Genomic DNA, 24,683 nt, shown 5'->3' on the forward strand with positions numbered 1-24,683 from the left:
TCAGGCCATGATTTGATTAATATTATGTATTCTTTCTTCTCTTATAATTATTGTCATGTCTCAATTGTTAACGAGGGTATCTCTGCTAATGATCTCTATTTCATGTCTATCTATGTACTGCTCACTCTTCTAAACAAGTTGCCGGCTAATCCATAACCGAAGGGAGTCTATATCTATATCCAAACCAAATCCGCCAATACATCGCAGGGATATCAAGAAGTTAAATCAATCATAGAAAGGAAAATAAAGAATGAATAGCAATTATGCCTTCATAGCCACCGCACCAACACCAGCAGCCACCTCCACCGACGCCGTCCTCTCTGCCTCGACCTTGCGCGCCGCCTTCTGATTCAACCAACTCAAATACGTCTGCCACCCAACAGCAATGACACCGGAAAAGATGCTCCGGAACTGAGGCCCCACATACATGAAGCTGAAGGCCGTAACGGCCGGCCACAGCTTCACACTATTCGAAATACTCGTCGGTAAAGCGACCTTGAGCCGCTCAAAGGTCTCCTCCAACGACTTGCCCGTCATCAACGACTGCAGACCGAAGAAATAGGTATTGAACACAGGAGTAAACACCGCCTGCTGCACGCAGACCTTGGTCAGGATGGAGAGGAACTTGGACGAGTAGTTGAAGTTATGGTGCAGGAACATGAACCTAATTCCGCCTCTGAATTAGCCATCACATCGAATATATCTCACCATATACTGCGACACTCACCATTTATACGTCGGAATCGCACTCCCCACTCCTACCGTCAAATGCCGCACCGTTCGCCACGGATCATACCCTCCTCCAACTACTCCTCCACTGTTACTCCCTGCTTCTTCCTTCTGATCTCCCGTCTGCTCCTCCCGGGATGAACCATTATCCGGCGGAAACAACAACTGCGCACCCAGATCACCACACAGATACACCACAATCGTACTGATCACTTGCGTCCGGTAGGGTCGTCTCTCCTGCACGCGCGCATACGCTCGCGCCACTCGTCCAACCGGGCCAGCCTGGATTCTCTGGATGAATGCTCGCGATGCGGATACCGATCCGGGGGCGGGGGCGGTGGTCGATGCGACCGGGCCAGGCACTGTGGGAGCCGGCTGTGGGTTGTTCGCTGGAGGGTGGGGTTTCTCAGGGACGGAGTTGTGGTGAGGTTCTGCGTTACGGGGGGTCGAGGAGAGGTTTCTTCGTGGTGGTTGGCGTCGGAGGGGCCGGAGTGGTTGTATTCGGCGGATGAGGATGTGGTGGTTGTTCATTTTGGTGGGTGTTGATGTCGCTAGGGAGGAGTAATAATGTATATATAGTGTTGCGATGTGGGCGGAGATGTCTAGAAAGGAGGGAGTGTTTGGGAGAAGTTGGGATTGCGAAGAAAAGCGAGTTGTGGATTGTCCTGCTGACGGACTTCCCCCCAGGGAGAATAAGTTAATGAGTCGACGGGCGCAAGGCGATAAGTAAATAGTTAGTCCGGAAGCAGAACAGCCACGTCTTTGCTGCGTTAGCCACCAGCCAGCGAGAAGCCCGATGAGATGTATCACTTGAAGAATAAATTCAGGCTGACATGGATAATAAAAGGAAGAAGTAACAGATTGACGAAATCTAACACTGCCTTGGAGAAAAAAGTTTCAAAGGCTATCAGGGTCGGCAGCGCATAAGCCCGCGGTAGCCGAGGATCGGGGAGAGATTATCTCCCTCCGATCGGTCGGAGATAGCGATCGTCCCGGAGTCACTTATCCGGGGAGGCTTTAAACTTTTGTTGACTACTACATAGTTGCTGACAGGCTTATGATAGATCAATATGAGTCATAGTATATATTGCAATTATCTCATTATATCACTGGTAGGGCTGTATTGCCCCCTATGCGTTCAATAAAAAATTCACCGCCATCTATCATGCTAATGCGAACTTAAATGCCAAAGCAAACATCAAACTGGGTATATCACCATGCAAGTCATCTTAACAATTCACAGACTTTTTCTTCTTGCCATCATTCGCATCTCGTGTTGACAGTCCACAAATATGTGGATTTGTCGAGGGTGTAGGTGTGGAGGAGAGTGTAATAAGTACTAAAGATTATTCACAAGGTCGGTAGTAAATGTATGGTTGAGTCGGGTCCCGCAGATGGAGACTAGACTCATTGCTTGAATGACTCGCGGGTGTGCACCCGGTCGATATCATAGGGGTTGCCCTCGTAAAGCGACTGCTTCGCCGTCCGAACCGAAGCCTTGCTCTGAGTGCGGTGGGCCTCAGGCATGTGCGCTTCGGTGCTAGAGTCGGAGTCGTCAGCATCTACCCCAGGAGCAGGGGCCTCAGTACGGTCGAATTTCTCTTCCGCCATAACTTCCTCCACGGGATCGGGCTTCTTCGCGAGCTGCTCCAGCATCTTGCGCATGAAGGCGTCGGACTCGGCAGCGTACTTGCAACGAGTGCGGATAGCAGGGCCGTACTTGTAGAAGAGGAAGGGGAACGGCACACAGGCAAGGGCCAAGAAAGCCGGGACACAGGTGGCCCAGTGGATACCGAGGTTCTCGTACATGTAGGTGGTGAACAGGGGGAACACAGCACCGAAGATGGACCGCATGACTGAGTTGGCCGCCAGGACGGACGCCGCAAAGATCGTGTACGTGTCAATCAGGTAAGACAGGTTGCTCAGGAACACCAAAACCAGACCGAACCCGAATGGAGCACCGGCAGCGATACTGGCCATCCAGTGAACGGACGGAGCGTCAGTCCATGCGAACCAGAAGAGACCAATAGGGACAGCAATAGAGGCCACCATGCAGGGGGGTAGACGGGCCTCCGGGGGCGCAAAGCCACCGTGCGCCTCCTGTGCCCGGACATAGCGCTTGTTATCCCAGATGTTGTAGGCGACAGCAGCAAGCATGCCAACCATGATACCCAAGAAAGGCAGACTGCCAACTCCCTGGTTCCAGCCACGGTACTCCTGGAAGACAATGGGGTAGGCGTCAAACAACATGTACAGGGTACCGTAGACAATGGCAATGTAAAGAGACAGCAGGAACACAATTGGCTCACGGAACAACAAGATCCAAGGACGGGACAGGGCGGTTTTGAATGCTTGTTTGATTGTCGTCTTGCCCTGGTCAATGTCCAGCTTGCTCCGGTACACCTTACCAGTGAGCTTGCTCAGTCTCTCGGCGCGGCGACGAAGAAGCACTGGCGCATAGGTCTCAGGAACGGTGAGAGAACCAATAATCCAGACGAATCCAGAGAAGGCACCGAGAAAGCCCATCACCCATCTCCATCCCGCATTCATTCCCAGGAATCCGCCAATGATGGGGCCAAGAACGGGACCTATAGTGCTTCTGTTAGCTGCGGGCGATGAGAGGTGAGAGATCAGGAATGGAGCCTACCGAGGAAAGGCGCCGCAGCGAACAGACTCGTGGCAATACCACGGTCCTTGGCAGCAAACATATCGGCAATAACACCACCTGCATTGGTCATGGGAGACGACCCAAAGGAACCAGCGAAGAAGCGGAGAATGATCATGGTCCATGTGTTTTGCGAGCCGGCACTGCCTGCGCTGAAGGCAGTAAGAGCCATGTACGTAAAGAAGAAGATGATTTGCCGGCCAAACATCTCACTAAGAGGGGCCCATAGCAAGGGGCCTAGTTACTTGTTAGCTGTATGCGGAGGGCTGCACAGGTATATGAAAGACATACCAACTGCGAAACCGAGGACGAAGAGGGAAACACCGAGCGTTGCAACTTCGGTGCCAATTCCAAATTGTTCTTCAATCTCAAGGACACCACCAGTGTATCCGGACGAGACCAGGGCAACAGCCAGGGTTGCGAGGGCCATCACCATAGTGAAAGACCATTTTTTGGCCGCGCTGAACTGCATCGGATTGCGAGGATCATTAGGAAGCCATGTTACCGCATAGGGATCCTCATCCGTGCCAGAGCCAGGGTAGTGGTGGTCGATGATCTCCTGCGTTACCACACCCTGGTCGGTGAGTAGACGCCAGAACGGGATGGTGCGACTTTCAGGCGCCTCAATCACTGAGGGCCCGCTATCCCCCTTCTCGGTTGCCATATGGGAGGGCCGAAGTTTGCTTGCGATATGCGGAGGGATGAGTACGAGTGATGGTGAAATGGTTGCGGTGTTTAGTAAACAGGCGGGAGAGCCGAGGTGTAATTGGACGTCGAGAAATCTGTCGTAATAAGATGCTGGTCTGGATGTAGTAGGGAGATGATCTCAACGGCCGGGGACGTCAGATCAAGATAACCAGGCTGATCACTACCCTAAAACAAGGTTGCAAAAGTCTCCTCCGTAGGGGTTATCGAGGATGGATCCCTGGTTATATATACAAATCAAACGGGGTCTACGAAATTTCTGTTTCCTTCCCACCCCCATCGAGCGCCAAGCGGCGTCACTTACGACTAATCGTTTGCATTTAGCCTCGGGATCAGCACCGGTTTCAATCAGGGCGGACGGAGACGAGGTGCGCAAATGGCCCTTCGACCCAGGGAAGCACAGCCCACCCGAGACGGAAAAGGGGCCATGCAGCCGATGTCTGCATATTAGTCCGGACTTATGCACCGCATTAGCTCGGGGTGGAGGCCATGTTGAAGGCCTCGAGATTGATCGGGCTCGGCTGAGGTGGGCCGAACCAGCCCAGGCGGCTGAGGATCCATGGGCGAATCTGCGGACCTCGTGGCAGGAGGAGTCATTCGGGATAATTTCTTTCGCAATTTCGTTTCTCAATTAGTCCAGGTCCGATAGTGGGGCGTCACCACCGTTGGGTAGGAAGTTTCTCGAGCTGTCTTTTGTCGAGGGGCGAAACTTACCGAGGTCCAGAGAGATAAACGATATCGCGAAATACACCTTCTAGACTCCTGGTTTCCAGGCCACGTAACATAACAGTGCTTGCTGCGAAGAGGTCTGATAGCTACGGGCTCATGCCCGAGTGTAGGTCAGATTGAGTTCCGGTAAAATTTGCCGAGCAAGAGTTGTCCAGAGTTGACAGGAAAAGCCCATTGTTGGAGCTGCAATATGCCGATCACCAAGATTAGTGGCGGTTGATTTCTGTCTTCAAGTCTCTGTCTGTTCTCACCGCCCACACAAACAAACAAGAAGTTGATAAGCAAAGATTTTATGCACAGTCGCATATTGGTCTTATTGTGGTTAGTGTGGCTTCTAGAAGGCAGATGATCCATGGATCACTAAGCCTGCTCGGGCCTAGTGGACCACTGCCTGCCTGAATTGGAAGGCGGGCAGGCCCAGCTGGCGGAGGGATTCCGACGGCATAATTCCAGCGATGCAGCACTCATCTGCACAGCGTCAACGCATCCGCTCGTTTGGGTGATATGTCCGACGTCGTCTGATCCCAGGGTCATTCGTGGACCGTGTGACTGTCTGGGTGTGTGACAAGCTAGGCACCAGCTAGTCTGCCGGTCAACATTGATTATTATTGTCCTACTTATCGTAGTGCTAATATTGACTCCTGAGACAGGAGTCATAACAAATCCTTGCCAACAAGGAGTTGACCGTTTCAAACTTGCATAGCTATTTTCCATCGTTATAGATGGGAGGGTTGACACTATAGCCAGGCACAGGTTGACACAATTCACCGCATTATCTGAAGACCTACTTCATATTGCTGATCACTCAATCAAGATTCATATCAAGAAGTCTGCCGAGGTTGTGATCTGTCGGTCATCCCGTTGACCCACTCCCCTTAAGGTTTGCTTTGAGTAGCTGATGAATCTTGTCTCACGCAATGCGAGTCATTCAGTAATGATTACTAATGCCTGGCATAAATGGTAAAAGAGACCGATGAACTACGGAGAACAATTAATTCAAAGTCATGGGCCGTATGCACGAACCGCATCAGCCCCAAAGGCACCTGCACGTTGGTTATAAGAGTACGTGATCTGGACGAATCTGCGACAAGTATCGGTTGCTCTGATATTGGGTTGCATTGACCGATATTTGATCCTCCACTCTCGTGCGATGTAATTACGAGATGGGACATGGCGAGAATTCCGACAACGGGCTAAATCAGGCTCCGATCGCGCACATCGTGTGTGATTGTGATGTATCAAACTTCGGGCAGTCGCGCTTGCAATCTATTCAAGCTGTGGTCTTGTTGCTTTTTCAGGCAGCCTGATTGTAGGACGAGGTCTGTGCCCCGAATGAAACTCCGACCCCGGTCTCTCTCTGCAGCATGTACCTCGTACTTCTTTTGTTGGGCCTATCGTAGAAATTATCGGGTATCTGCATCGCTTGTTGGGCCAGCGGAGATGCAATATCCTGGGTAGCACGATATCATTGGCTTTGAGAGATGAAGTTACTTTAGTTGTAGACGATCACTAGCCTAGCGCGATTTCAAGGTTTGGATTATCCGATTGCGCGTCGGTCGTAGCCGGTGATATCTCGATACGGGCAGTTTTCGTGCTGCTCAGCTGAAGAGTTTGATCGATCGGCTAAATTCAAGTCACCGCAATTTGACCATGATTCATGGCAACAATAATAATGTTGATCCGACGGGAAATGTCGATCATCGAAGTCAGACTGAAATCATCACTCAGGCCACCCTGAACCGTCACTTTATTGCGAGCGGAGGTTGGGGATGTTGGACGCATATATTACCAGATCCTGACTCGGGGTCTCAGCATGTTCCGAAGACAAGAGTTGTCGCGATATCGATGTGCAGTGAACGTGCTGATTTACCTACAGATAGGCATAGTGTGTGAGTAACAGTCAAGCAGCTAACTTGACTCATTGCCAATGCAAGACAGATAGACGCACCTTCAGTTACCAATATGCTGTATACCCAAGACAATGTGATTACCCCCACAGACAATACTCGTGGTCAGGATTTCGATGTGGGCGTCGACCAAGAAGCGTGTTGTTGGATAAGCAGCGTGCCTCACGCAAGGGGAATATTACCCCGGACCGGCACAACTCAGTATGTGCGCCATGTCAGGTCTCTCCGAGACCCTCTCTATGCCTGAGGCAATACTAATCAAACAGGCTTAGTGACATGTATGTGGTTTTTTATTATAGGGTAAATGAAAAATCAGTCTCTTTTTCTTTCGTTAGTAGTACTGTAGTGATCTGACGCCGGTTGTATATATCTTCGCGACGGGCCCAAGAAGAGTATAGTAGTAGCAATTACAATTCATGATCGGCGCTACTATGTATCCAGCTTTCACTGATCTTAGGGAGGAGATGATGGTACTAGCAATTTTCTCCCCTTTCCAAAATGCCCTTATCGCCAATATCCATAACTCCCTCTAGGGATTGCCATACATAAACACGCTACTATCGTGCTACCGCCAACCTGCCTATGATGATGCGGGTTAAGTCCGTCCCCGCCGCCCCGCCCGATATGCGTCTGAGCAAACGTCATGGTCTTTCATGCAGAACTACAACATACTACCTGCAGACTACTGATCATGATCCTAAACGACAAGGGAAGAATATGGTAACAGAGTGAATCAGGGGGACATTTTTATGCTGCTGAGATGAGGAGTCTACACTATTCCCTTCACAAAGGCACATACACTGACCATATTTAACTGACAAGATACTCTGATAACGACCGCGTCGACCACCAAGCATTCAGTACTCTCCAACAACTCGAATTCATCCAACACCATCATTCAGAACAATTCTCAACTTCAGCATTGCCCATATCATCGCAGTAGTTCCTCTCCCATGGTACCAAAGCCAATTGTATAGGATAGCCAGTCAACGAATCTGCAGATAAACGGGATGCTGCGACCCGGCGGCCCGAGTTCAACCTACCTGTCCTCGAGCCTTCCAATTATATTCTCCGATGATGATCACTGTTCGCCTGAAGCTTCAGCAAGCACATCACTGATCGCACGTATATAACCTTTTGCATATTATTCGCATAGCTGCCGTTCAAGTATAATTTCGTGGCCATCGTCGCGCTGTATGGAAAGGATACTGGCGAGGTAAGTAGTAGTTAGTGGTCGTCGCATCCCGACAGGATTCGGTGATTGTGGTGGCAAATTGGCGATTCTTGCCCGCTTGTTAAGCGCTTCAGCGTAATGAAGAATATTCGAGAGCATATCCTGGATATTCTGTCAAGAATAGATTGCGATTGCCATTCATAGGGGTTAATTCTTCTGCTCTATGATCTGCGGGCTCGGACGTAGGGAGGAATACCCTGGTCCAGCAATGCAAAAGCTACAGAGTCCTTTTTAGGACATCCCCATTTGAGAGATACACCAACGTAGATCCAACTGACAAGAGGAAACCTACACATTCGCTGCAAGACATCTGTACATACCCGTTATTACTCCTTGACTTACGAACCATCTCTCAGTCCTTTCAAGCTCTTAACAGGGATTGTCATCCGCGGCGCGTAATGTAGGCCGCCTCTCACCCACTACCCATTCTACTCTGGAGCAACTTGGAATAGACGCGAAAAAGTCCACGTCGCGATAATAATTAAAGAAGCCGCTTTTTATCTAGATTCCTATATCATTATCCTTTAAACTAAGCATTCATGTCTATTGCCATAACCCAAATACTTCATAAATTGCGAGTTGCTGCCAGAACCATCAACTCGATACCCCCTAACCCAGAGACATTCGCTGACCCCCTTACTGTGGCGAACCGGTAAGTCGCAGGCAGAATTCGGTTGTGTACCAAATAATGCCACAAATCACCCGCTCTTCTTGCTGTCGTCATCCGATTTTGACTCGGTATGTTGCAGTTAGCCATGGAAATTAATGGTCTAGTATCAGAGATAATCTCGTAATCTTTGTTTCATTGTAACACTATGATAAGGAGTGTACGGAAACGGTGGTAAGAATCGAAGCATCGAACGCCGACGTTACATTGCTGCAAATATCACACGGTCGCACATTCAGACACTTATCATTATGTAGGAAGAACGCAAGCCCTGGCAGCAAGTCACTAGTGCCTCCTGCTAACTACTAAGTAAATATTCAAATCCATCAACCCTGCAGCGTAGATCTGCCGTAGTACTGTGGCCGACCGGGAGTAGTTAGTGTACAGCCACCCACAACAGGCAGCACTAGGCTGCGACCGTGCCACTATGCTACGCGTTCTACAAGAGTACAACATCGCGATCTCAAACCGGGTTGGATTGTTTCATAGATACTGCATTTCGCGTCTATGCCATCCGGTGGCGCTCCCGAAGGAAGTCACGTCGAATAAAAGCTTTCTTTAATGTACATATTCGGATGCGTCCCCATGATCAATTCCACCCAGCCGCTGAATCGGCAGCTACTATTTATTGCGCAGCAAGAAATAACGAAAACCCAGTGCCGAAACCCATTGAAACTCGCAAACCCATCATGTATCGCCAGTAGTCATGAAAATTAAAGAAAAAGAAACCCCGTTATCGCCTTCCCAACCAGAAAAAAGAACCGACTCATTAGAAGTAAATCTAAGAGCGCTCACCACGGAGACGGCGGGCAAGCTGGATGTCCTTGGACTGGATGGTGACACGCTTGGCGTGGATGGCGCACAGGTTGGTGTCCTCGAAGAGGGAGACGAGGTAGGCCTCGACGGACTCCTGAAGAGCACCGATGGCGGAAGACTGGAAGCGGAGGTCCGACTTGAAGTCCTGAGCAATTTCACGAACAAGACGCTGGAAGGGCAGCTTGCGGATCAGGAGCTCAGTGCTCTTCTGGTAACGACGGATTTCACGCAGAGCGACGGTACCTTTGGTAGACTGTTAGTTGACTGTTCGACTAGGCACTTTGCCACTTTGGGATGATGAGTGTATACATACCGGGCTTGTAGCGGTGAGGCTTCTTGACACCTCCGGTGGAGGGAGCGGCCTTACGGGCAGCCTTGGAGGCGAGCTGCTTACGGGGAGCCTTGCCACCAGTGGACTTACCTATATTGAGATGATGGTTAGTGATGATGTTCCTCAAGTGAGACACGGGTGTCGCGACCATGACGCGGTCAAGCGACACTAAGAGAAAGGACAGTGAGGTTGCACTTACGGGCAGTCTGCTTAGTGCGGGCCATCTTAGTGGATTAAGTTTGATGGATTTAGTTGTTTTAGAGATGGAAAGATGACGTTGAGGATGGAAGATTGATGAAGGTTGATAGATAAGGGTGGACGGGATGAGGAGATGGAAGAAGGATGGAGGAGGCGGGTGGGGAGAGGTATTTGTAGTAAGCGAAAGGGTGGGTGGTGATCTGGGTTTGCCAGCAAAGGGAGGGGGCCTTAGCGTGCCGTTCCTTTGATCGAAAAAGTGTTCGGAAAGCAGCACACCATAAGCCGTGATTTCGGGACTCACTTTTCGCTGGGAAAATCAAAAGTGCCCAAAGGCGGTCAGTCCCCGTTCTGCCTGCTCGGAGCGCTAAGCGAGCGCCCTAGTGTCCGCCAGCCAATAGGAAGCCAGGATCACGGATCTAGAAGCTGCCCCTGCCTCACCTTGATCCCAACCTCAGGCCCGGAATGTGATCCTATCAGCCTGTTGGAGAGGCTCATGGCCATCGACAGGAATGTCCCTGACACTCCCTGACTGCTGATCTAGGTGGTTGGGAGCATTCCCGTGGGAATCAGTCTCATCCCAGCGGAATCATCCCTGCCCGGTCACGTTGCCGCCAGATCAGTCCGCTGGCCGGGATCCTGAACTCTGATTGGTCGATCCGCCCTCTAGCGTGTGATTCCAACGCCCTCCCCGCGGCGCGCCTTCTGCTATACAAATATCTCCCGTCCCATGGATGCTCTCTGCCCTCTTCCTTTTACATCCATCTCACTCTAAAACGCTTAACTATCTCCACCATCTTCACCCTCAACTCTAATTCAACTTTATTTCCGTTTACTTTTTAGACAACCTTCACAATGACTGGCCGTAAGTTCATCACTTCTCATGGTCTATCTATCTATCTCGATAGATCGTCCATTGTCTATTCCGCAACCAACAGTGACTGACTTGACGCGTCTCTACAGGTGGAAAGGGTGGAAAGGGTCTCGGCAAGGGTGGCGCCAAGCGTCACCGCAAGATCTTGCGTGACAACATCCAGGGTATCACCAAGCCCGCTATCCGTCGTCTCGCTCGTCGTGGTGGTGTCAAGCGTATCTCTGCCATGATCTACGAGGAGACCCGTGGTGTCCTCAAGACCTTCCTTGAGGGTGTCATCCGTGACGCCGTCACCTACACTGAGCACGCCAAGCGCAAGACCGTCACCTCCCTTGACGTCGTCTACGCTCTTAAGAGACAGGGCCGTAAGTACTATCTGTTCTGGCTTGGTTATGTCCAACGCGTCTAACATACATTCCTTCAGGTACCCTCTACGGTTTCGGTGGTTAAACGCCTTTTCTATTTTCCTGCTTGTTTCTTTTTAGCCATCCTGCGCGGTCGGCGCGTCAGTTGTCCTTCCGCAGCAGTGACGCGACGGGTTGCTTTTTCGGGTTGGTTCATGGTATGACTGGGACGTTGGGGTGTTCTTGATCTTTTTATTACAAGTATCATGGGTCTGGGTTTGCTTTGTCGTATTTTATTTACTATTACACGCGTCCACTACTGGTCTGCTGGTGGTCGTGGTTGAATTTCTGTATCATAGCGGCCTTTTACGCTTCGGCTGGTGCCATAGGCTAAAGAGGATCGTGCGACCTTGACGCGATCCGATATGAATACAAACGGTCGAAAATGATCACATCTTTCCATTGTGTATTTGTAGCTTCCTCGTGGTATGAGCATCGTATCTTGTGTATGTTGAGGCTCGCGTGTCGTTCGTACCCGAGCAAGGCTGTTGTGTTGGGGAAATTGGGCATTTCATACGATGTCTATCATACGAGAGCATCAATGGTAGTAGGAATTGTAGTTTCCATCCTATAGTCTACAGCACTTCAATCAATCCCATGTTAACTTGTGCAATTCACTTGTTGTGTATGGTGGGCGACGCGCTACGCGTTCTCCGGTGGTTCCGCTGCTGCTTGATGCCTGAGGCATTGTATCATCATTCTCGTCTTCATGGTCATCACCACGACTGGACCAGCGATTTGATGGCAATAACTGGCGTTCTAGTGTGTCTAGGTCTTACAAATGCGCTTACATTTTGTTTGTATGTTTATTATCTGCTATAGATGATGTAGTTGTGGTGTTGTTGCTGGGTAGTTGTGATCTATAGGGTTATCACATCTCGGATACATAAATCTACCCTACCAATATATATAACCAACACCATAGTTCACCAATATCAATCCATCAACACCACGTATAGTAGTCACACCAACACCACAAACTACATGACGAGCCATACGAAATAGATGACAAAGCCATGTAACACCCACCGGATCAATAACAGGATCACACTGGCATCACACAGGATCAATCAATGACAATCGACATTGCCGGCATGATACCAGCGAATTAAGACCATGTACGGCATTTAGTGATAGATTCGTACGAAGATTAGCACCAATAGACATGTTACAGTAGTAAATATAAGGTGATCTTAGTATACAACAAGAAAAATCACAGTATCAAGTCCAGCACCTTGATCAAACCCTCTGATCTAATACCTACATACAGTATATCGAGCTTCCTCACAAGTTGAACCCAGCTCCGGGTTGAACCCCCGAAAAACACCGAAACACCCCGAGCCCGGGGACCAACCCGCCCCGACCCGACCGACAGGGGGGTTCAACTCAAACCCGCAGCTCTTCATACTACGAACTCCGGTTGATGGCCATTTGAGATCGTTGATGTCGCAACCAACAGACATTATTATGACATTTAATTATTAAAATACTGCTCTTCAACATATAAAGAACCGTTATAAACAGCAGATCAGAAACAAGACGCGCATTGTTGCTCATGATCGGCCACTTTTATGTCACTCGTATCCAACCATCTATCCAGCTGCTGCCCCAGGCCAACAACACCCGCTTACCTGAACAGGAACCACGGTCACGGGGACAGCAGCGCGTCACGACACGTCTGTTCGCGTTGGATTTCATTTTATGATCATTACGCGATGGATATGCCGCCGTGTGATATGCTACGGAGCAAGGAAATCCAGGCAGAAGATGGATTTTCTCCAGACAATACGAATACTCAAACGGACATAGCTCCCATGCTATAGAGAACGGAATGCAGTAGCTGCAAATGCTTACCTGCGGGGTAACTGCCACAGACAGACATACTGCTACGCACCTCGCCGCCTTGCTGGCATCCCCAAGAGAATGGTTGAATACAAGGTGCTCAAACCAAAGACAACTGGCCCATGACCCTACAGGCCTTGAACCCATCAGAGACCAGCACCACGCGTGGTAGCAAGACAACGGTAGGATAGATATGAGGCTTGAGAACCAAACCCCCTCCACACTTATGCGAACTTAATGCAAATCCATCGTCGATGCTACTTCCTGGTGTCATGGCCCGGAGCAAGCCATATATTGGCAGCACTCTCACAGCTAACCGGCAGTGGGCTCACTGCCTTACGAGCAGCAGTTACGTCGAGGGACTGGCCACAGGCCGGCATACACTCCAAGGGCAAGCAGAGACATAAGGCACGGTTAATGCGCATAGTGCTACTGCGTTCCAGGCCCCTGTTGCCTTGCCTCCGACGAGCAAGATAGCTGGATACGTAACCCGCATCCCTACTCGATCGCCATCACCCAGATCCGAAGACACCCAAAGGCCACTCTACCTACGACACCACGGAAACCATAGCCGCGAGAAGCAGGCGTACAATGGATGAAACCATATACAACGGATTATGGGGACGGTGCTTGGCAGGTGTCAGAGGAACTGCGGGTGGACTGGTAAAAGACCCTACGGAAATAATGCAGATTGGCCACACGACTACTCGCAGCCTCTGGTTAGATCCAGCGAAGCATAGGGTTCACAGGTGACCCAGTGTCGCGAAGGGTATGCAAGTTGTCTCGTCCACCCCCAATGCCTTGGAAAGAGCGTGGGACCGCTCAAGAACGTAACGCGTGTGGATATCAACACTGGGAAAAGTCGAGAAGGGAACCTCCACACCTAAAGATCGACCCAGGGCTTCCGGATCCTACGAACAGTTGACTGATATCCACATAATAACCTGCAAATGGGATCACAATTTCAATGACCGGATCAGACCATGTGGTTGGTTTCTTGACCGTTGGTGATATCAGCGTGAAAGCATGGAACAAACAGGAATTATCAATTTCTACGTCACCGGTCCGTCCCTGTATAATTAACATCCTGGAGATAATGATGGAGTATCCTGCCCTGATGCATTGCCCATAGCTCGTTCTATAGCCGGTTTCTGGTCCCGCCAATGAACCCACGACCGTGTGTATGTTCTATGATCATGACCACATGGCATGACTGATATTCGAAACCTGAAGTCAAGATCTATGCTACCGAGTAATGCTGATCAACCACTCCTACATGCCAAAGACAGGTTTCTTAGAAGCTCACTTGACGGGCGTACGCAAGACAGCGCTCATCATGACGCAATAAGCGGACTATCACCACAGGGTACCTTGCACATCACCTCAGGTTACCTTAGCCAAAGGAGTGCATGTATGAGGCAGAAGCACCGCAACCGGAGAGAAAATGTCACGGACTCCTAGAACAGTTGTAACCCACCTCATGCAGCCGCAGCCACACCCACGACCTCCTGAGCCAACACTTCTATCGGCCGATTACTCAAGATATCAAACACAGCCACATCCTTCTGGAGTGCTTCCTTAAACCAACTCCGCAATTCCATCGCAACCAATGAGTCCACCCCATACATATGCAACGGCTTCGCTGGATCAATATCATCAGCGTCGATAGCAAGCACATCCGAGACCCTCTCGCAGATCGCCCGACTGACCGCGTCTGGACCGCCATCTGCCACAGTAGACGAAAGCGTATCATCGATCGCGGCAGTCGGGAGTTTCAGCGATGAGGGGTCCTTCTCATTCGATCGTTGAGCAGCAACGACCTTGCTCCTGCCAAGCGTTGGGTTCATGCGTCGCTGCAAATGATTCCACAACGGCCGCGAGTAAAATCGCGAGCGCACAAGTCCACTTCGCTGCCCCTCGTCTTGGTTCATGATGCCAACGACTATTTGGGCGTCGCTGGGATGAAGAATTTCACGCCTGGAGTCGCAGTAGTATTCTAGTATGGAAAGGAGATATTCTTCAGAAATGGGCTGTAAGCCCAGTGAGCGCATGAAGGAACCCACGCCCTGATGCTTGGCCGTGTATCCAACCCCTTCGACAATCCCGAGGTCAATTGAAACAGCCTTCTGTCTCATCGCAACTTTAGACCGGGCCAGTGCATCTTGGTAGGCGCAGCCAAAGGCGTAATTGGATTGACCGCTGGCGCCGATTATACCGCACACGGACGATAAGAAGATGAAGAAGTCCAGCTGGGTTGGAAGGTGGCGATCGAGATTATTCGAGCCTTGCACCTTTGAGCGTAGTGCTTCGTTCCACTGGTCGAGGGTCATATTCGCGAACATGGCAGACTGCAACAACAGACATGTTAGCTTGTGATTTTTGCTTGGAGCATTTTTTTTTATGTGATAGATTACCTTGAGGACCATAGATGCCTGGATGCATCCTTTGATGGGAGGCATCCGCCGCTGTACTTCCTGGATAACTTCACTGACTGCCACTTCATCACTTATATCGCACTTGGGCGCGAAAGTTGTCACGCTCATGGTCGCGCATTCGTTAAGGAAGGAATCTGCTCCAGGGCTTTCTGTACCTTGCCGACTAAGGAGAACGAGATATCGGACCCCATTAGAGATCATCCATTTGGCTATGCTTCTCCCAAGACCACCCAAGCCCCCGGCAATGAGGTATGTCGATGTCGAGTCGAATAGTTGCGGCTTAGATGCGGTAAGATCGTTCAAGTCGAAGGAAATACACGTCTTGGCTGACTGAGATTGCTCAACAGCCTTCACACCACCGGATTTCTCAAGCTCAGAGAAGGCGAGTACTCTGAGAGGCTGTACGGCAACCACTGATTTATGCTCTATCAGACGCATGACCTGAGGCAAGATAGTTGCAATTTTCTCTGTGTCTTGAAGAAGCGTCGGAATATCCAGCCGGGCGAACATGACGCTTTGTTTGAAGAGTCGAGGCCGGGGAGGCATAGCTCTGAGGGAAGTAGATGCATTCGTGTCGACCAGCTCAATAACTCGGCCATATTCTGTCATGCAGTCCCACGCTGCTTGATCCGATTTCTTCGCAATAAATGGAGTGAACATGACATCCGCGCCTCGACCGTGGGTTAGGCGTTTGATTCCCATCATCAGCATATGTCCTTGATGTGGAAATCTGTGCGAAGCGGGGATAGAGTACATATCCGCTATAGCTTCCTCATCCTTAGTATTGAAAGTCACAAAAACCTCTGCACCCAGGAACTGAGCGAGTTGAATCGCGGCCTGACTGAGTGAACTACCGCCGTCATGGATGATAATCGAATCCCCTGCCTGTAGCCGCGCACAATTGTGCAGCGAGTCGTATGCAATCAGAAAATCGAGTGGCAAAACAATCTCTCCCTTTCTGTATGATTCGTCGGGGATCTTATGAGCGAGACCAACCGGGCACTGAATCCGATCTTTGATTGATGCCGTGCCAGAATGCGGTACGATAGCAGCAACGGGATCGCCAACCTGAAAGGTGCCTTGCACGTCTGACCCGATCTGGGTGATGGTGCCGTTTATCTCCTGGCCCAAAGAAGGTTGGCCAGTGGTAATGTTTGGTGTAATCGTAGCTGCGTGTATCTGGATTTCAATTTCATTGTTCCCAAGGCTGCGCACATCGTTATCCATATGGGCCTTGGATTTCTGCATACTCCAGATCTCCTTCGCTATAATCTCTGCCGGCAAGACACGACTTAAGCATAAGCGGCCATCGATCTCAAGGATCTCCTCGCCATTCATGCTCAGTAAGGAGGTGTCAGCACAGAAATAGTATTGCAACACTGCCCGGATATGCTGTGCTGCGCGAGAAGTAGCCTCGATATCTTCCAGTCCTAGGTTCACTATATTGAGGCCCTCGTTCTCTGACATAAGGGAGCGTGCAAGGCCAAGCACAGCTTCCTGCTTCAACGAACCTGGCTTTGGGCTGTCGTGTCTCCGTGTCACCCAAAGCAGCTTATTGGCCATTGCTACAGTAGTCTTTAAATTCTGGTACCCTTTCCCGTCAAGCTCGTGGAAGACGAAATCGTCAATGGTCTGCAAGAAGACCACTGTAGCTCCACTGGGAACCTCATGTAGTTCAGAAGCATCATGGATGCTGACAGACAGGTCCAAATCTTTAATCAATTCGCATATCGAGGTGGCTAAGGACTGCTGCAAACCTGAGCTCTCTTTTCTCAGAATGAGAATGTCTGACGATGTTGGCATCATGTCGCTGTTAGATCGAACAAGAGGGCGCGCAGTTGAGATCACCGCACTACTCAATGAGTTTTCCCTGTCTGGGCCATCTATAAGGAATTCCGCTCCGGTGAATTGGCTATCCTGGAGCAGCTTATTCCACCGGTCCACAGGGACCAGTGGTCCCCACTCGCGATACGACTCGGTTGATAGCCACCACCCCGGCAAGCAGCCGAAGATGAAAGAGGTCCTTAGTAGGTTAGGACTAGTGCCCTCAATGAGTATAAGTTTCCCTCCAGGCTTCAAAAGCTGTCTGGTGTTCCCCAGAGTCAATTCCAAGTCCTTGGTGGCATGTAAAACCTAGGCTGTTCAGCTCTGAATCCACCGGTATGCAGAGTGCGAACTTACATTGCTGGCAATGACGAGATCAAAGGCCTCTTTTTCAAAGCCTTGATCTACAGGCATCTTCTCAATATCGAGGGTCTTCATCATGATCCTTTCCCCTCTGCCAAATTTCTCTCTGGCGTCCTTAAAGAAGGCAGGAGAGATGTCTGTGAACACATACTGTGTAAAACGCTCCGCAACACTGCCATCATGGCTGCCAATGATATCCAGGATATACCGTGTCATACCACCTGTACCTCCCCCAATTTCCAGAACCCGCATGTTAGGATTGGCATGCGCCATGCAGTCAACATACTCCTGGACTCCTTTCACGACCTCAGGAGGAGGGTTCTCCTGACGGTAGTAGTCTGCCAACATATCGTCGGCAAAGAGAATCTGCAGCGCATCAATCTCACCCCGGATGATGGGCAGTATTTGCCGACACAACTTGACAATAAGCCTGCCCTCGGGTCCGAACGATGATACTTTCTGCCACAGCTGTTCCTGGAACCCACTACCTGCTGGTTGTGTAAAGATCCAATCTTTCCAATCAAGGGACGCTCTTATAAGCCCGGCCTGATGTCGCATCCAAGCCAAGTACTTCTGTAGATGTTTAGGGCTCTGGGAATGAACTGACACGCCACCATCGACTGCGCACAAAACTTCAGACATGGCAAGGAAGCAGGCATATTCAGTGAGCCTGATCCTTTCTGACTCACTTTGGGATAGCTGCAATGGCTGGGCGGTAAATAACCCAGTTTGGGGGCCAAGAAGATTGACATCGGGCTTCCAGTCGACACGGTACATGGAGACGGTGCTTTCCTTAGTCTCATTTACAGCTGGGTTAGCAGTCTTTTCAATGGATGTGAGTGTTAGATCGCCTATGAGAAGAGGTCTCTCGTTCTCAGCCCCAACTGAGATGTAATCCACATCATAGCGTCGCGCACTGCTCCGAACAGATTTTGCGGACACAGCAACCATTTGCCGTGTTATATCTGCCGATATCCACAGATGATTGACCGCTGTCGGTACGATGGTTGGGATTTCAACTTGTCCCCCACGCGTGATCCCAAGTAAGGCCACCTGAATGATACAATCGAGTGCTGCAGGGTGGATGAAGCAGGGCGATTGGTCGTTCTCTTCGATGATGTCGGTCCACCTTTGCAAATCAATCGTCCCGACACCTTCATTCTCAGCACCGTGCATGATGTCGCGATCCATTTGAAATATTGGACCATAGCTAAGCCCCGAGTCACGCAAGCGTGCATAGAATCTCTGGTGTTCAGTTGGCGAGAGGCTTGCACTCAGTCGTTTCACATATTCGTCCGCCACACTGCGATCGAGGTCAAAGTCGTAAAGGCTAGTATGGTGCTCAACCGTAATATAGCCTCGACAACATTGAGTCCATTGCCCGTGGTCGTGCATGTAGAGCCGGAAGTCATAGCAAGGGGCAAGGTCCATGCTCAGCTGCTCAACCTTTCGCAGGCGGAACTGGACCTCAACTCCCAGCCTTGAGTCTGGGACCACAACACTTCTGCTAAATACAACATCTCTGAACTGATAGCCTTTCGGCTGGTGGTGGGGGACATGTACAACCTGTCGTGTAGCTTCAATAGCCATAGCAAGCATTCCAGCTGCAGGATAGACGCAAGCCCCAGAAACCTGTGCCGACTGGTTAGAAGGATGAAAAGCTTAAAGCAAGCCACGTGAAGCTAACTCACCTGGTGATCTCTGATCCATGGCTGTTCTTGGAGAAGAATTCTGTTGTTCCATTGTGGTTCCAGAGGGTTCCAATCCGATGCTGACTTGCCGAGGAAATCATGGTGGGGGTATTTCCTAAACCGATAGTCCTTGCTGATGCGACTTTCCATCCAGTATCGCTTGGAATGATCGAATGTATATGACGGAAGATCGAAGAGTACCCGATTGCTATTCGAGTTCTGATTATTCACTGCACTCAAATCGACTGGAAGGCCAAGACTATACAGTCTTCCTGCAACCGTCAACGCGGTGGATACTGCTGATTGCTGGCGAGATAACATATGACTGTACGACCTTTCCACGCTCCAGTCCTTGGCTTCTAGGGCCAGGGTCTCCTTGATTGCTGATTTGAGTGTAGAATGTGGTCCGACTTCGATGAAATGGATATTCGCAATTCCAACCTTATTTTCGAGTAGCGATGCTAACTTCTGCATGGCTTGTGTAAATCGTACTGGGCAGACAAGATTGTCAAGCCAATAGTCTGGCTTCGAAACTTCAGATGCATCCGAGTCTGGTGCAAAGAAAATATCGCGAACACTGGAAAACATGTAGCAACTGGGTGCTAGATTCGCCCTCCCTCCGGGCTCGCTCGAGTGTAACTTCTTGATAAGAGCCTGATATAAGCTTGCTGCAGGTTCCATATGCTTTGCATTGTGGTACGCGATGCTAACGTTCAACCTTTTGCTTATGATTCCTTCTGTTTCCAACGTGAGTGCCAGTCTTTCGATTTGATTCGTATCTCCGGATAAGGTCAAGTTCTGGGGGCTGTTGTAGCACGCGATACCTATGTTGCGTGTTTCGGGGTTCTGACTATTTGCAAGGTCTGCAAGCAGCTTTGAGCATTTATCTGATGAGAGCCGTGTCGCCAGCATGCCGCCATCTGGAGAACCCATTCGCGATGTTGCCGAGACAGCTAAGCCTCGGAAGAAGGCCAGCTCAAGAGCGTGGCTTTTAGTGATGATTCCGGCACAGTATGCAGCGGAAACCTCTCCGGACGAATGACCAACCACAGCAAATGGATGGACGTTCCAGTTCGCTAGAAGTTCGACGAGGGCAACCTGTAGAGCTGTGCAAATCGGCTGGCAGAACTCTGGTTGATTCAGTTCGGTGCCCTTATCACTGTACAGTGTTTCTGGATATAGTGAATATTAGAATTGTTCTGTCAAATGACTAGAATGATGCATTGCTTTACCCACCAAGAACTGAAAATTGGCATCCAACATTGTGGAGGAGTGTGTCTGACTCCTCTAGACTGCGCCTGAAGACGTCGTAGTCGAGGAGCTCCTTCCCCATGCCCACCCAATGAGCTCCTTGTCCGGTAAACACAAAACATACCTGAAGCTTTGAGTTGACCTGCACGGCCGGGGGAACGCTTAGGTTGCCGAGCCCCTGGCTAGGGTCGCTGACACAGAAAGTTCTCCAGGGGAATTGAGAGCGACGCCGCGATAAGGTGAATGCAAGGGCCTCTAGGTACGCTGGCGATCTGCTTTCAGTGTGTTCTGAAAGAAAATCCTTATAACCCTGAGCAATCCGTGAGGCAGTCTTCTCATCGGCTGCTGACCAGACCAGTAGCTTTGTAGCTTCCTGGGATGGGAAAGCATTGCCATTTATGTGCAGATGCCCCGGTCCTTTATTCCGGACAACAGACTGAGCGCCATCAATAACTGCATGGGCATTGGTCCCACCAAATCCAAAAGAGTTAACCGAAACACGCCTAAGCTCATTTTCGGGCCACGGAATTGAGGTTGTAGGGAAATGCAACCCCCATTCTTCCTTGATTGCCGGGTTCCGTCTCTCATGCCAGATATTAGGGGGAATGACGCCACGCTCTAGCACCAAGATAGCCTTGATCACCGCTGCTAGTCCGCTGGCACCCTCAAGGTGGCCAACATTGGATTTCAGTGCACCTACATAGATGGGTCGTCTGTCATGTTGTCCTGAACGAAACACCGTCGCAATGGCTTCTGCCTCAATGGGGTCCCCCACTTGAGTGCCGGTCCCGTGCGCCTCAAAATAACGAGTTTGATCGAGCGCGAGGCCAAAGCGAGCATAAGTACCTCGGATTAAATCAATCTGAGCGCGGGGACTTGGTTGTGAGATTCCGGGAGTCCGACCATCCGAGTTCACACCGGTTCCTCGAATAAGGGCCCGAATGGGATCTTGGTTGCTTAGAGCGGCAGAGAGCGGCTTGATTACAAGACATGCAATGCCTTCCCCACGAGCGTAACCATTTGCTCGTTCATCGAATGCGTAGCATATACCATCCGGTGAGAGGAAGTTGAGGTTGGATAATCCGGCCGTGTTCTCTGGGGTAAAAAGGAGATTGCTGCCGCAGACAAGACCCTAGGGAGAAAGCTGATAAGACAGATGCTCGGATATGATTACCCATCATGAAACCTACCATGCTTGTTTCTCCGGTACGGAGGCTCTCACACGCCAGATGTAGGGCAACCAGACTGCTGGAACAAGCTGTGTTGATTGCGACACTGGGGCCCTTGAGGTTGTAAAACCAGCTGATCCGATTGGCAAGGATAGCACTAGCCTTTCCTGTAGCATGGTAGGTGCTCGGCATGTCCAAATCCTTGTGCAGCATCGTTTCGAAATCGTTCATGAAGCTGCCTACGAATGCTGATGTATTCGACCCATCTACTTCTTCAATGCTAAGGCCTGCTGTTGTTTGTCGTTAGCAGCCTGCCTATGTTGAGGAGCATACGAATGCGTACCATTCTCCAGTGCATGATATGCCACTTCGAGGAGCCATCGCTGCTGTGGATCCATGCATTCTGCTTCATGGGGAGATATGGAGAAAAAGGGAGCATCGAAGCGGTCCAAGGATTCGGCAATGTAATGCCCATGTCTAGTTTTTATCTGTATCTATAATTATCTCCTGCTCAACTTTCATACCACAAGTTTATCTTTCAACATACTGTGCCCACTCTTTGTCTGTCACCAGCAGCCGTTGCCTTATAGAAAGCCTCGGCATTGAACCGATCAGTAGGAGTTTCTGTACGTGCCGAACGGCCTTGGATGAGAAGATCCCAAAAGCCTGCTGAAGTCGATGCTTGTTGAGGGAGCTTAAGGCCAAACCCGATGACGGCAATTGGCTCGAAATTGGAGCTCTGCATTGGGTGTCCTTTCGACTCCTCCACCTCAATGCCTGATGAGTACTGTCATGGAAGAACAAGCGCGATGAAAACAGTTCACAGAGGAATTCGATCAAATAAGCTCAAGTGCTATCGGATGGTCCCTTTGACAGGAATGTTCGGGGAGTAGGCCGGCGAGTTTGAGGCGGCTACAGTAAAACCCCCGGATCTGGAAATATTATAGTAGATGCCGGCATCCACATCCTGAGCACCTTTGCTTTCAGCGCATATTTTGCTTTCCGGTTTCTACACCTATAAGGTGTTGACAACAATGCGTTTATTAGGGTCAGTCTATGTCCTGATGCCGTAACGCCTTGCTACTTGAGCGTTACAAGCCTTGACCGACAGGGCTGGTAAGGCATAAGAAGGCCAGACAGACAAGAGGAAGATCGGTGAGGGATATGTCTTGTATGCCTGAAGATCTAATAAAGGGTGGATTAGTCGGGTCTCGGATAATGGGATCGAGGCTCGAGGGTATCGCTGATACTCCCCAAGGGACTGCTTCCATATTGGTAAATTTCACACTAGAAGAATGCCACAGTCCCCTCACAGCTATATCTACGCTGTGTTTGCTGTCTCCATTCCGTTCCCATGCTAAGAGCACTGCAGCCATAGCATACGGGTTTCGAGAGCCTGAGGCGCTATGCCCAAGCAACCCGACTGCTGCTGCAAGGGAGCAGCCAGCCGATTTCGGGAATTTTCATTTCACACGGATTTCGAATGCCTCTTCAAAATAAACAGAACTGTGTTCTAGGCAGCATCCAGAAAAAAACTTCTTCTGAGATGCCAAAGGGTCAGTGTGAATTTCTGATCGGATCAAAACACATAAAGTTGGTTCTAGAAGTAGGAAGTCCAGGAGGAAGACGACAAAGAGCTTGTAAAGCCGCAGAAGTCAGGTGATGTGGGCCAATCAGCACATGCAGAAATGTTTTTCTTCACTATTGAGCAACTGCAACGCATACGGCACCGATTGAACTATTTACTCTTGCGGTTACCAAGCAGACAATCTGTTGTGTCACTATAACAAACAACGCCTTGCCTTACCCCATTTAGTACCCCCATTGGGAAGGCCCTGAAGTACTAACTTGTCACTTCCATCGTCCTTCTTCCTTCGTCCTTCCTTCCCCCCTCTCACCAAGAGTAAGATAACAAAGATGGCCATAGCGTTGGGTGACGACAGGATTACACATCGGATAATGCAAGAATCTTTTCTGGAATGGTTGACCACTTTTGGAGTTATTTATCTACGACATACCATCCTTCATTCCGTGGCTCAGCTGGGCAGCAAGGGAAGTAGGACACCGCAGATACTAAGACCCAAACAAGCTCAGCTTGACCTGTTGGAGTCGAGGGACCTGCAGTCAAGCGTGCATAACACACTAATTAAGCTAAGTCTCTAACATAGGGAACGGAGCTATCTACTTAGTAGATTGGCGCTTACAATCATTCGGAGACTCGAGAAATAGGCGCGAATTCTGATGGTGACTGCTTCCCACCCCCTCCATTCCCCCATCTTCAGGGTTCTTATTTGGCTGACGGGCTTACTGTAGGTACTTATTAGCTTTGACCTCAGCCACTTTCGAAGCTTTGGCAGTCATTTACTTGTATGGATCTACCAGGTCTATACTTTCTTCTGCCGGCTCGTGTAATAGGTTAGTGAGCCCATACTCTGAGCCTGGTTTACATCCACAAGCAAATGCGCGTTGTGCTATGAGTGGTCTCTTCTGTTGTACTCGTCTTTGCGCCGTCTTTTCTAGGGAAGTTTGCTAAGCGACTGAACAACCACGAAGCTACAGATAATACAGTTCCTGCACAGCTTGCCATCTTTATAGACCGATTCTTGCTCCCTGACCTGAAAAGAAGAGTATCCCAAAACTTCCTCACCCATTATATTTTCAAACTATAGAGATCTGCCCGCCCCCACCACGACGACCACGACGCATACACAATCCATTTTGTGGACTCGTATATCTCACACTGCGCTTAACATGTTAATTCCCCTCCCTGATATGACGTGAACCCAATTTAATTGTCCAGTTCGCCCGACCGCCCGACATAATTTGCGATTTACTCCACTTTTCCCAGCATG

At 50.0% G+C, this 24,683-nt stretch overlaps 5 protein-coding genes across 5 annotated transcripts; 1 reads left to right on the top strand and 4 right to left on the bottom strand.

Annotated features, from left to right (window-relative positions):
* Positions 1-261: 261 nt before the first annotated feature.
* Positions 262-1,260, bottom strand: AtWU_08552 (Mpv17/PMP22 family protein; the record flags this gene model as incomplete). The annotated part of the gene is made up of 2 exons (XM_035503660.1): positions 262-664; positions 728-1,260. 2 exons carry the CDS (start codon positions 1,258-1,260, stop codon positions 262-264), a joined length of 936 nt encoding a protein of 311 aa, XP_035359553.1.
* Positions 1,261-2,136: 876 nt separating this feature from the next.
* AtWU_08553 (MFS transporter) lies at positions 2,137-4,058 on the bottom strand (the record flags this gene model as incomplete). The annotated part of the gene is made up of 3 exons (XM_035503661.1): positions 2,137-3,317; positions 3,377-3,631; positions 3,686-4,058. The coding sequence occupies 3 exons, from the start codon at positions 4,056-4,058 to the stop codon at positions 2,137-2,139; spliced, it is 1,809 nt and encodes a 602-aa protein (XP_035359554.1).
* A 5,359-nt stretch (positions 4,059-9,417) lies between these two features.
* On the bottom strand, positions 9,418-10,007 carry hhtA (histone H3; the record flags this gene model as incomplete). The annotated part of the gene is made up of 3 exons (XM_035503662.1): positions 9,418-9,695; positions 9,766-9,873; positions 9,983-10,007. 3 exons carry the CDS (start codon positions 10,005-10,007, stop codon positions 9,418-9,420), a joined length of 411 nt encoding a protein of 136 aa, XP_035359555.1.
* Positions 10,008-10,833: 826 nt separating this feature from the next.
* Positions 10,834-11,302, top strand: AtWU_08555 (histone H4; the record flags this gene model as incomplete). The annotated part of the gene is made up of 3 exons (XM_035503663.1): positions 10,834-10,843; positions 10,942-11,217; positions 11,277-11,302. The coding sequence occupies 3 exons, from the start codon at positions 10,834-10,836 to the stop codon at positions 11,300-11,302; spliced, it is 312 nt and encodes a 103-aa protein (XP_035359556.1).
* Positions 11,303-14,576: 3,274 nt separating this feature from the next.
* On the bottom strand, positions 14,577-22,576 carry AtWU_08556 (KR-domain-containing protein; the record flags this gene model as incomplete). The annotated part of the gene is made up of 8 exons (XM_035503664.1): positions 14,577-15,446; positions 15,513-17,666; positions 17,715-19,352; positions 19,412-20,583; positions 20,648-21,794; positions 21,853-22,121; positions 22,175-22,319; positions 22,379-22,576. 8 exons carry the CDS (start codon positions 22,574-22,576, stop codon positions 14,577-14,579), a joined length of 7,593 nt encoding a protein of 2,530 aa, XP_035359557.1.
* Between the last annotated feature and the right edge of the window lie 2,107 nt (positions 22,577-24,683).

The sequence above is a fragment of the Aspergillus tubingensis genome (assembly GCF_013340325.1).
Source record: "Aspergillus tubingensis WU-2223L DNA, scaffold_9, whole genome shotgun sequence".
NCBI classification, from domain to species: Eukaryota; Fungi; Ascomycota; class Eurotiomycetes; order Eurotiales; family Aspergillaceae; genus Aspergillus; species Aspergillus tubingensis.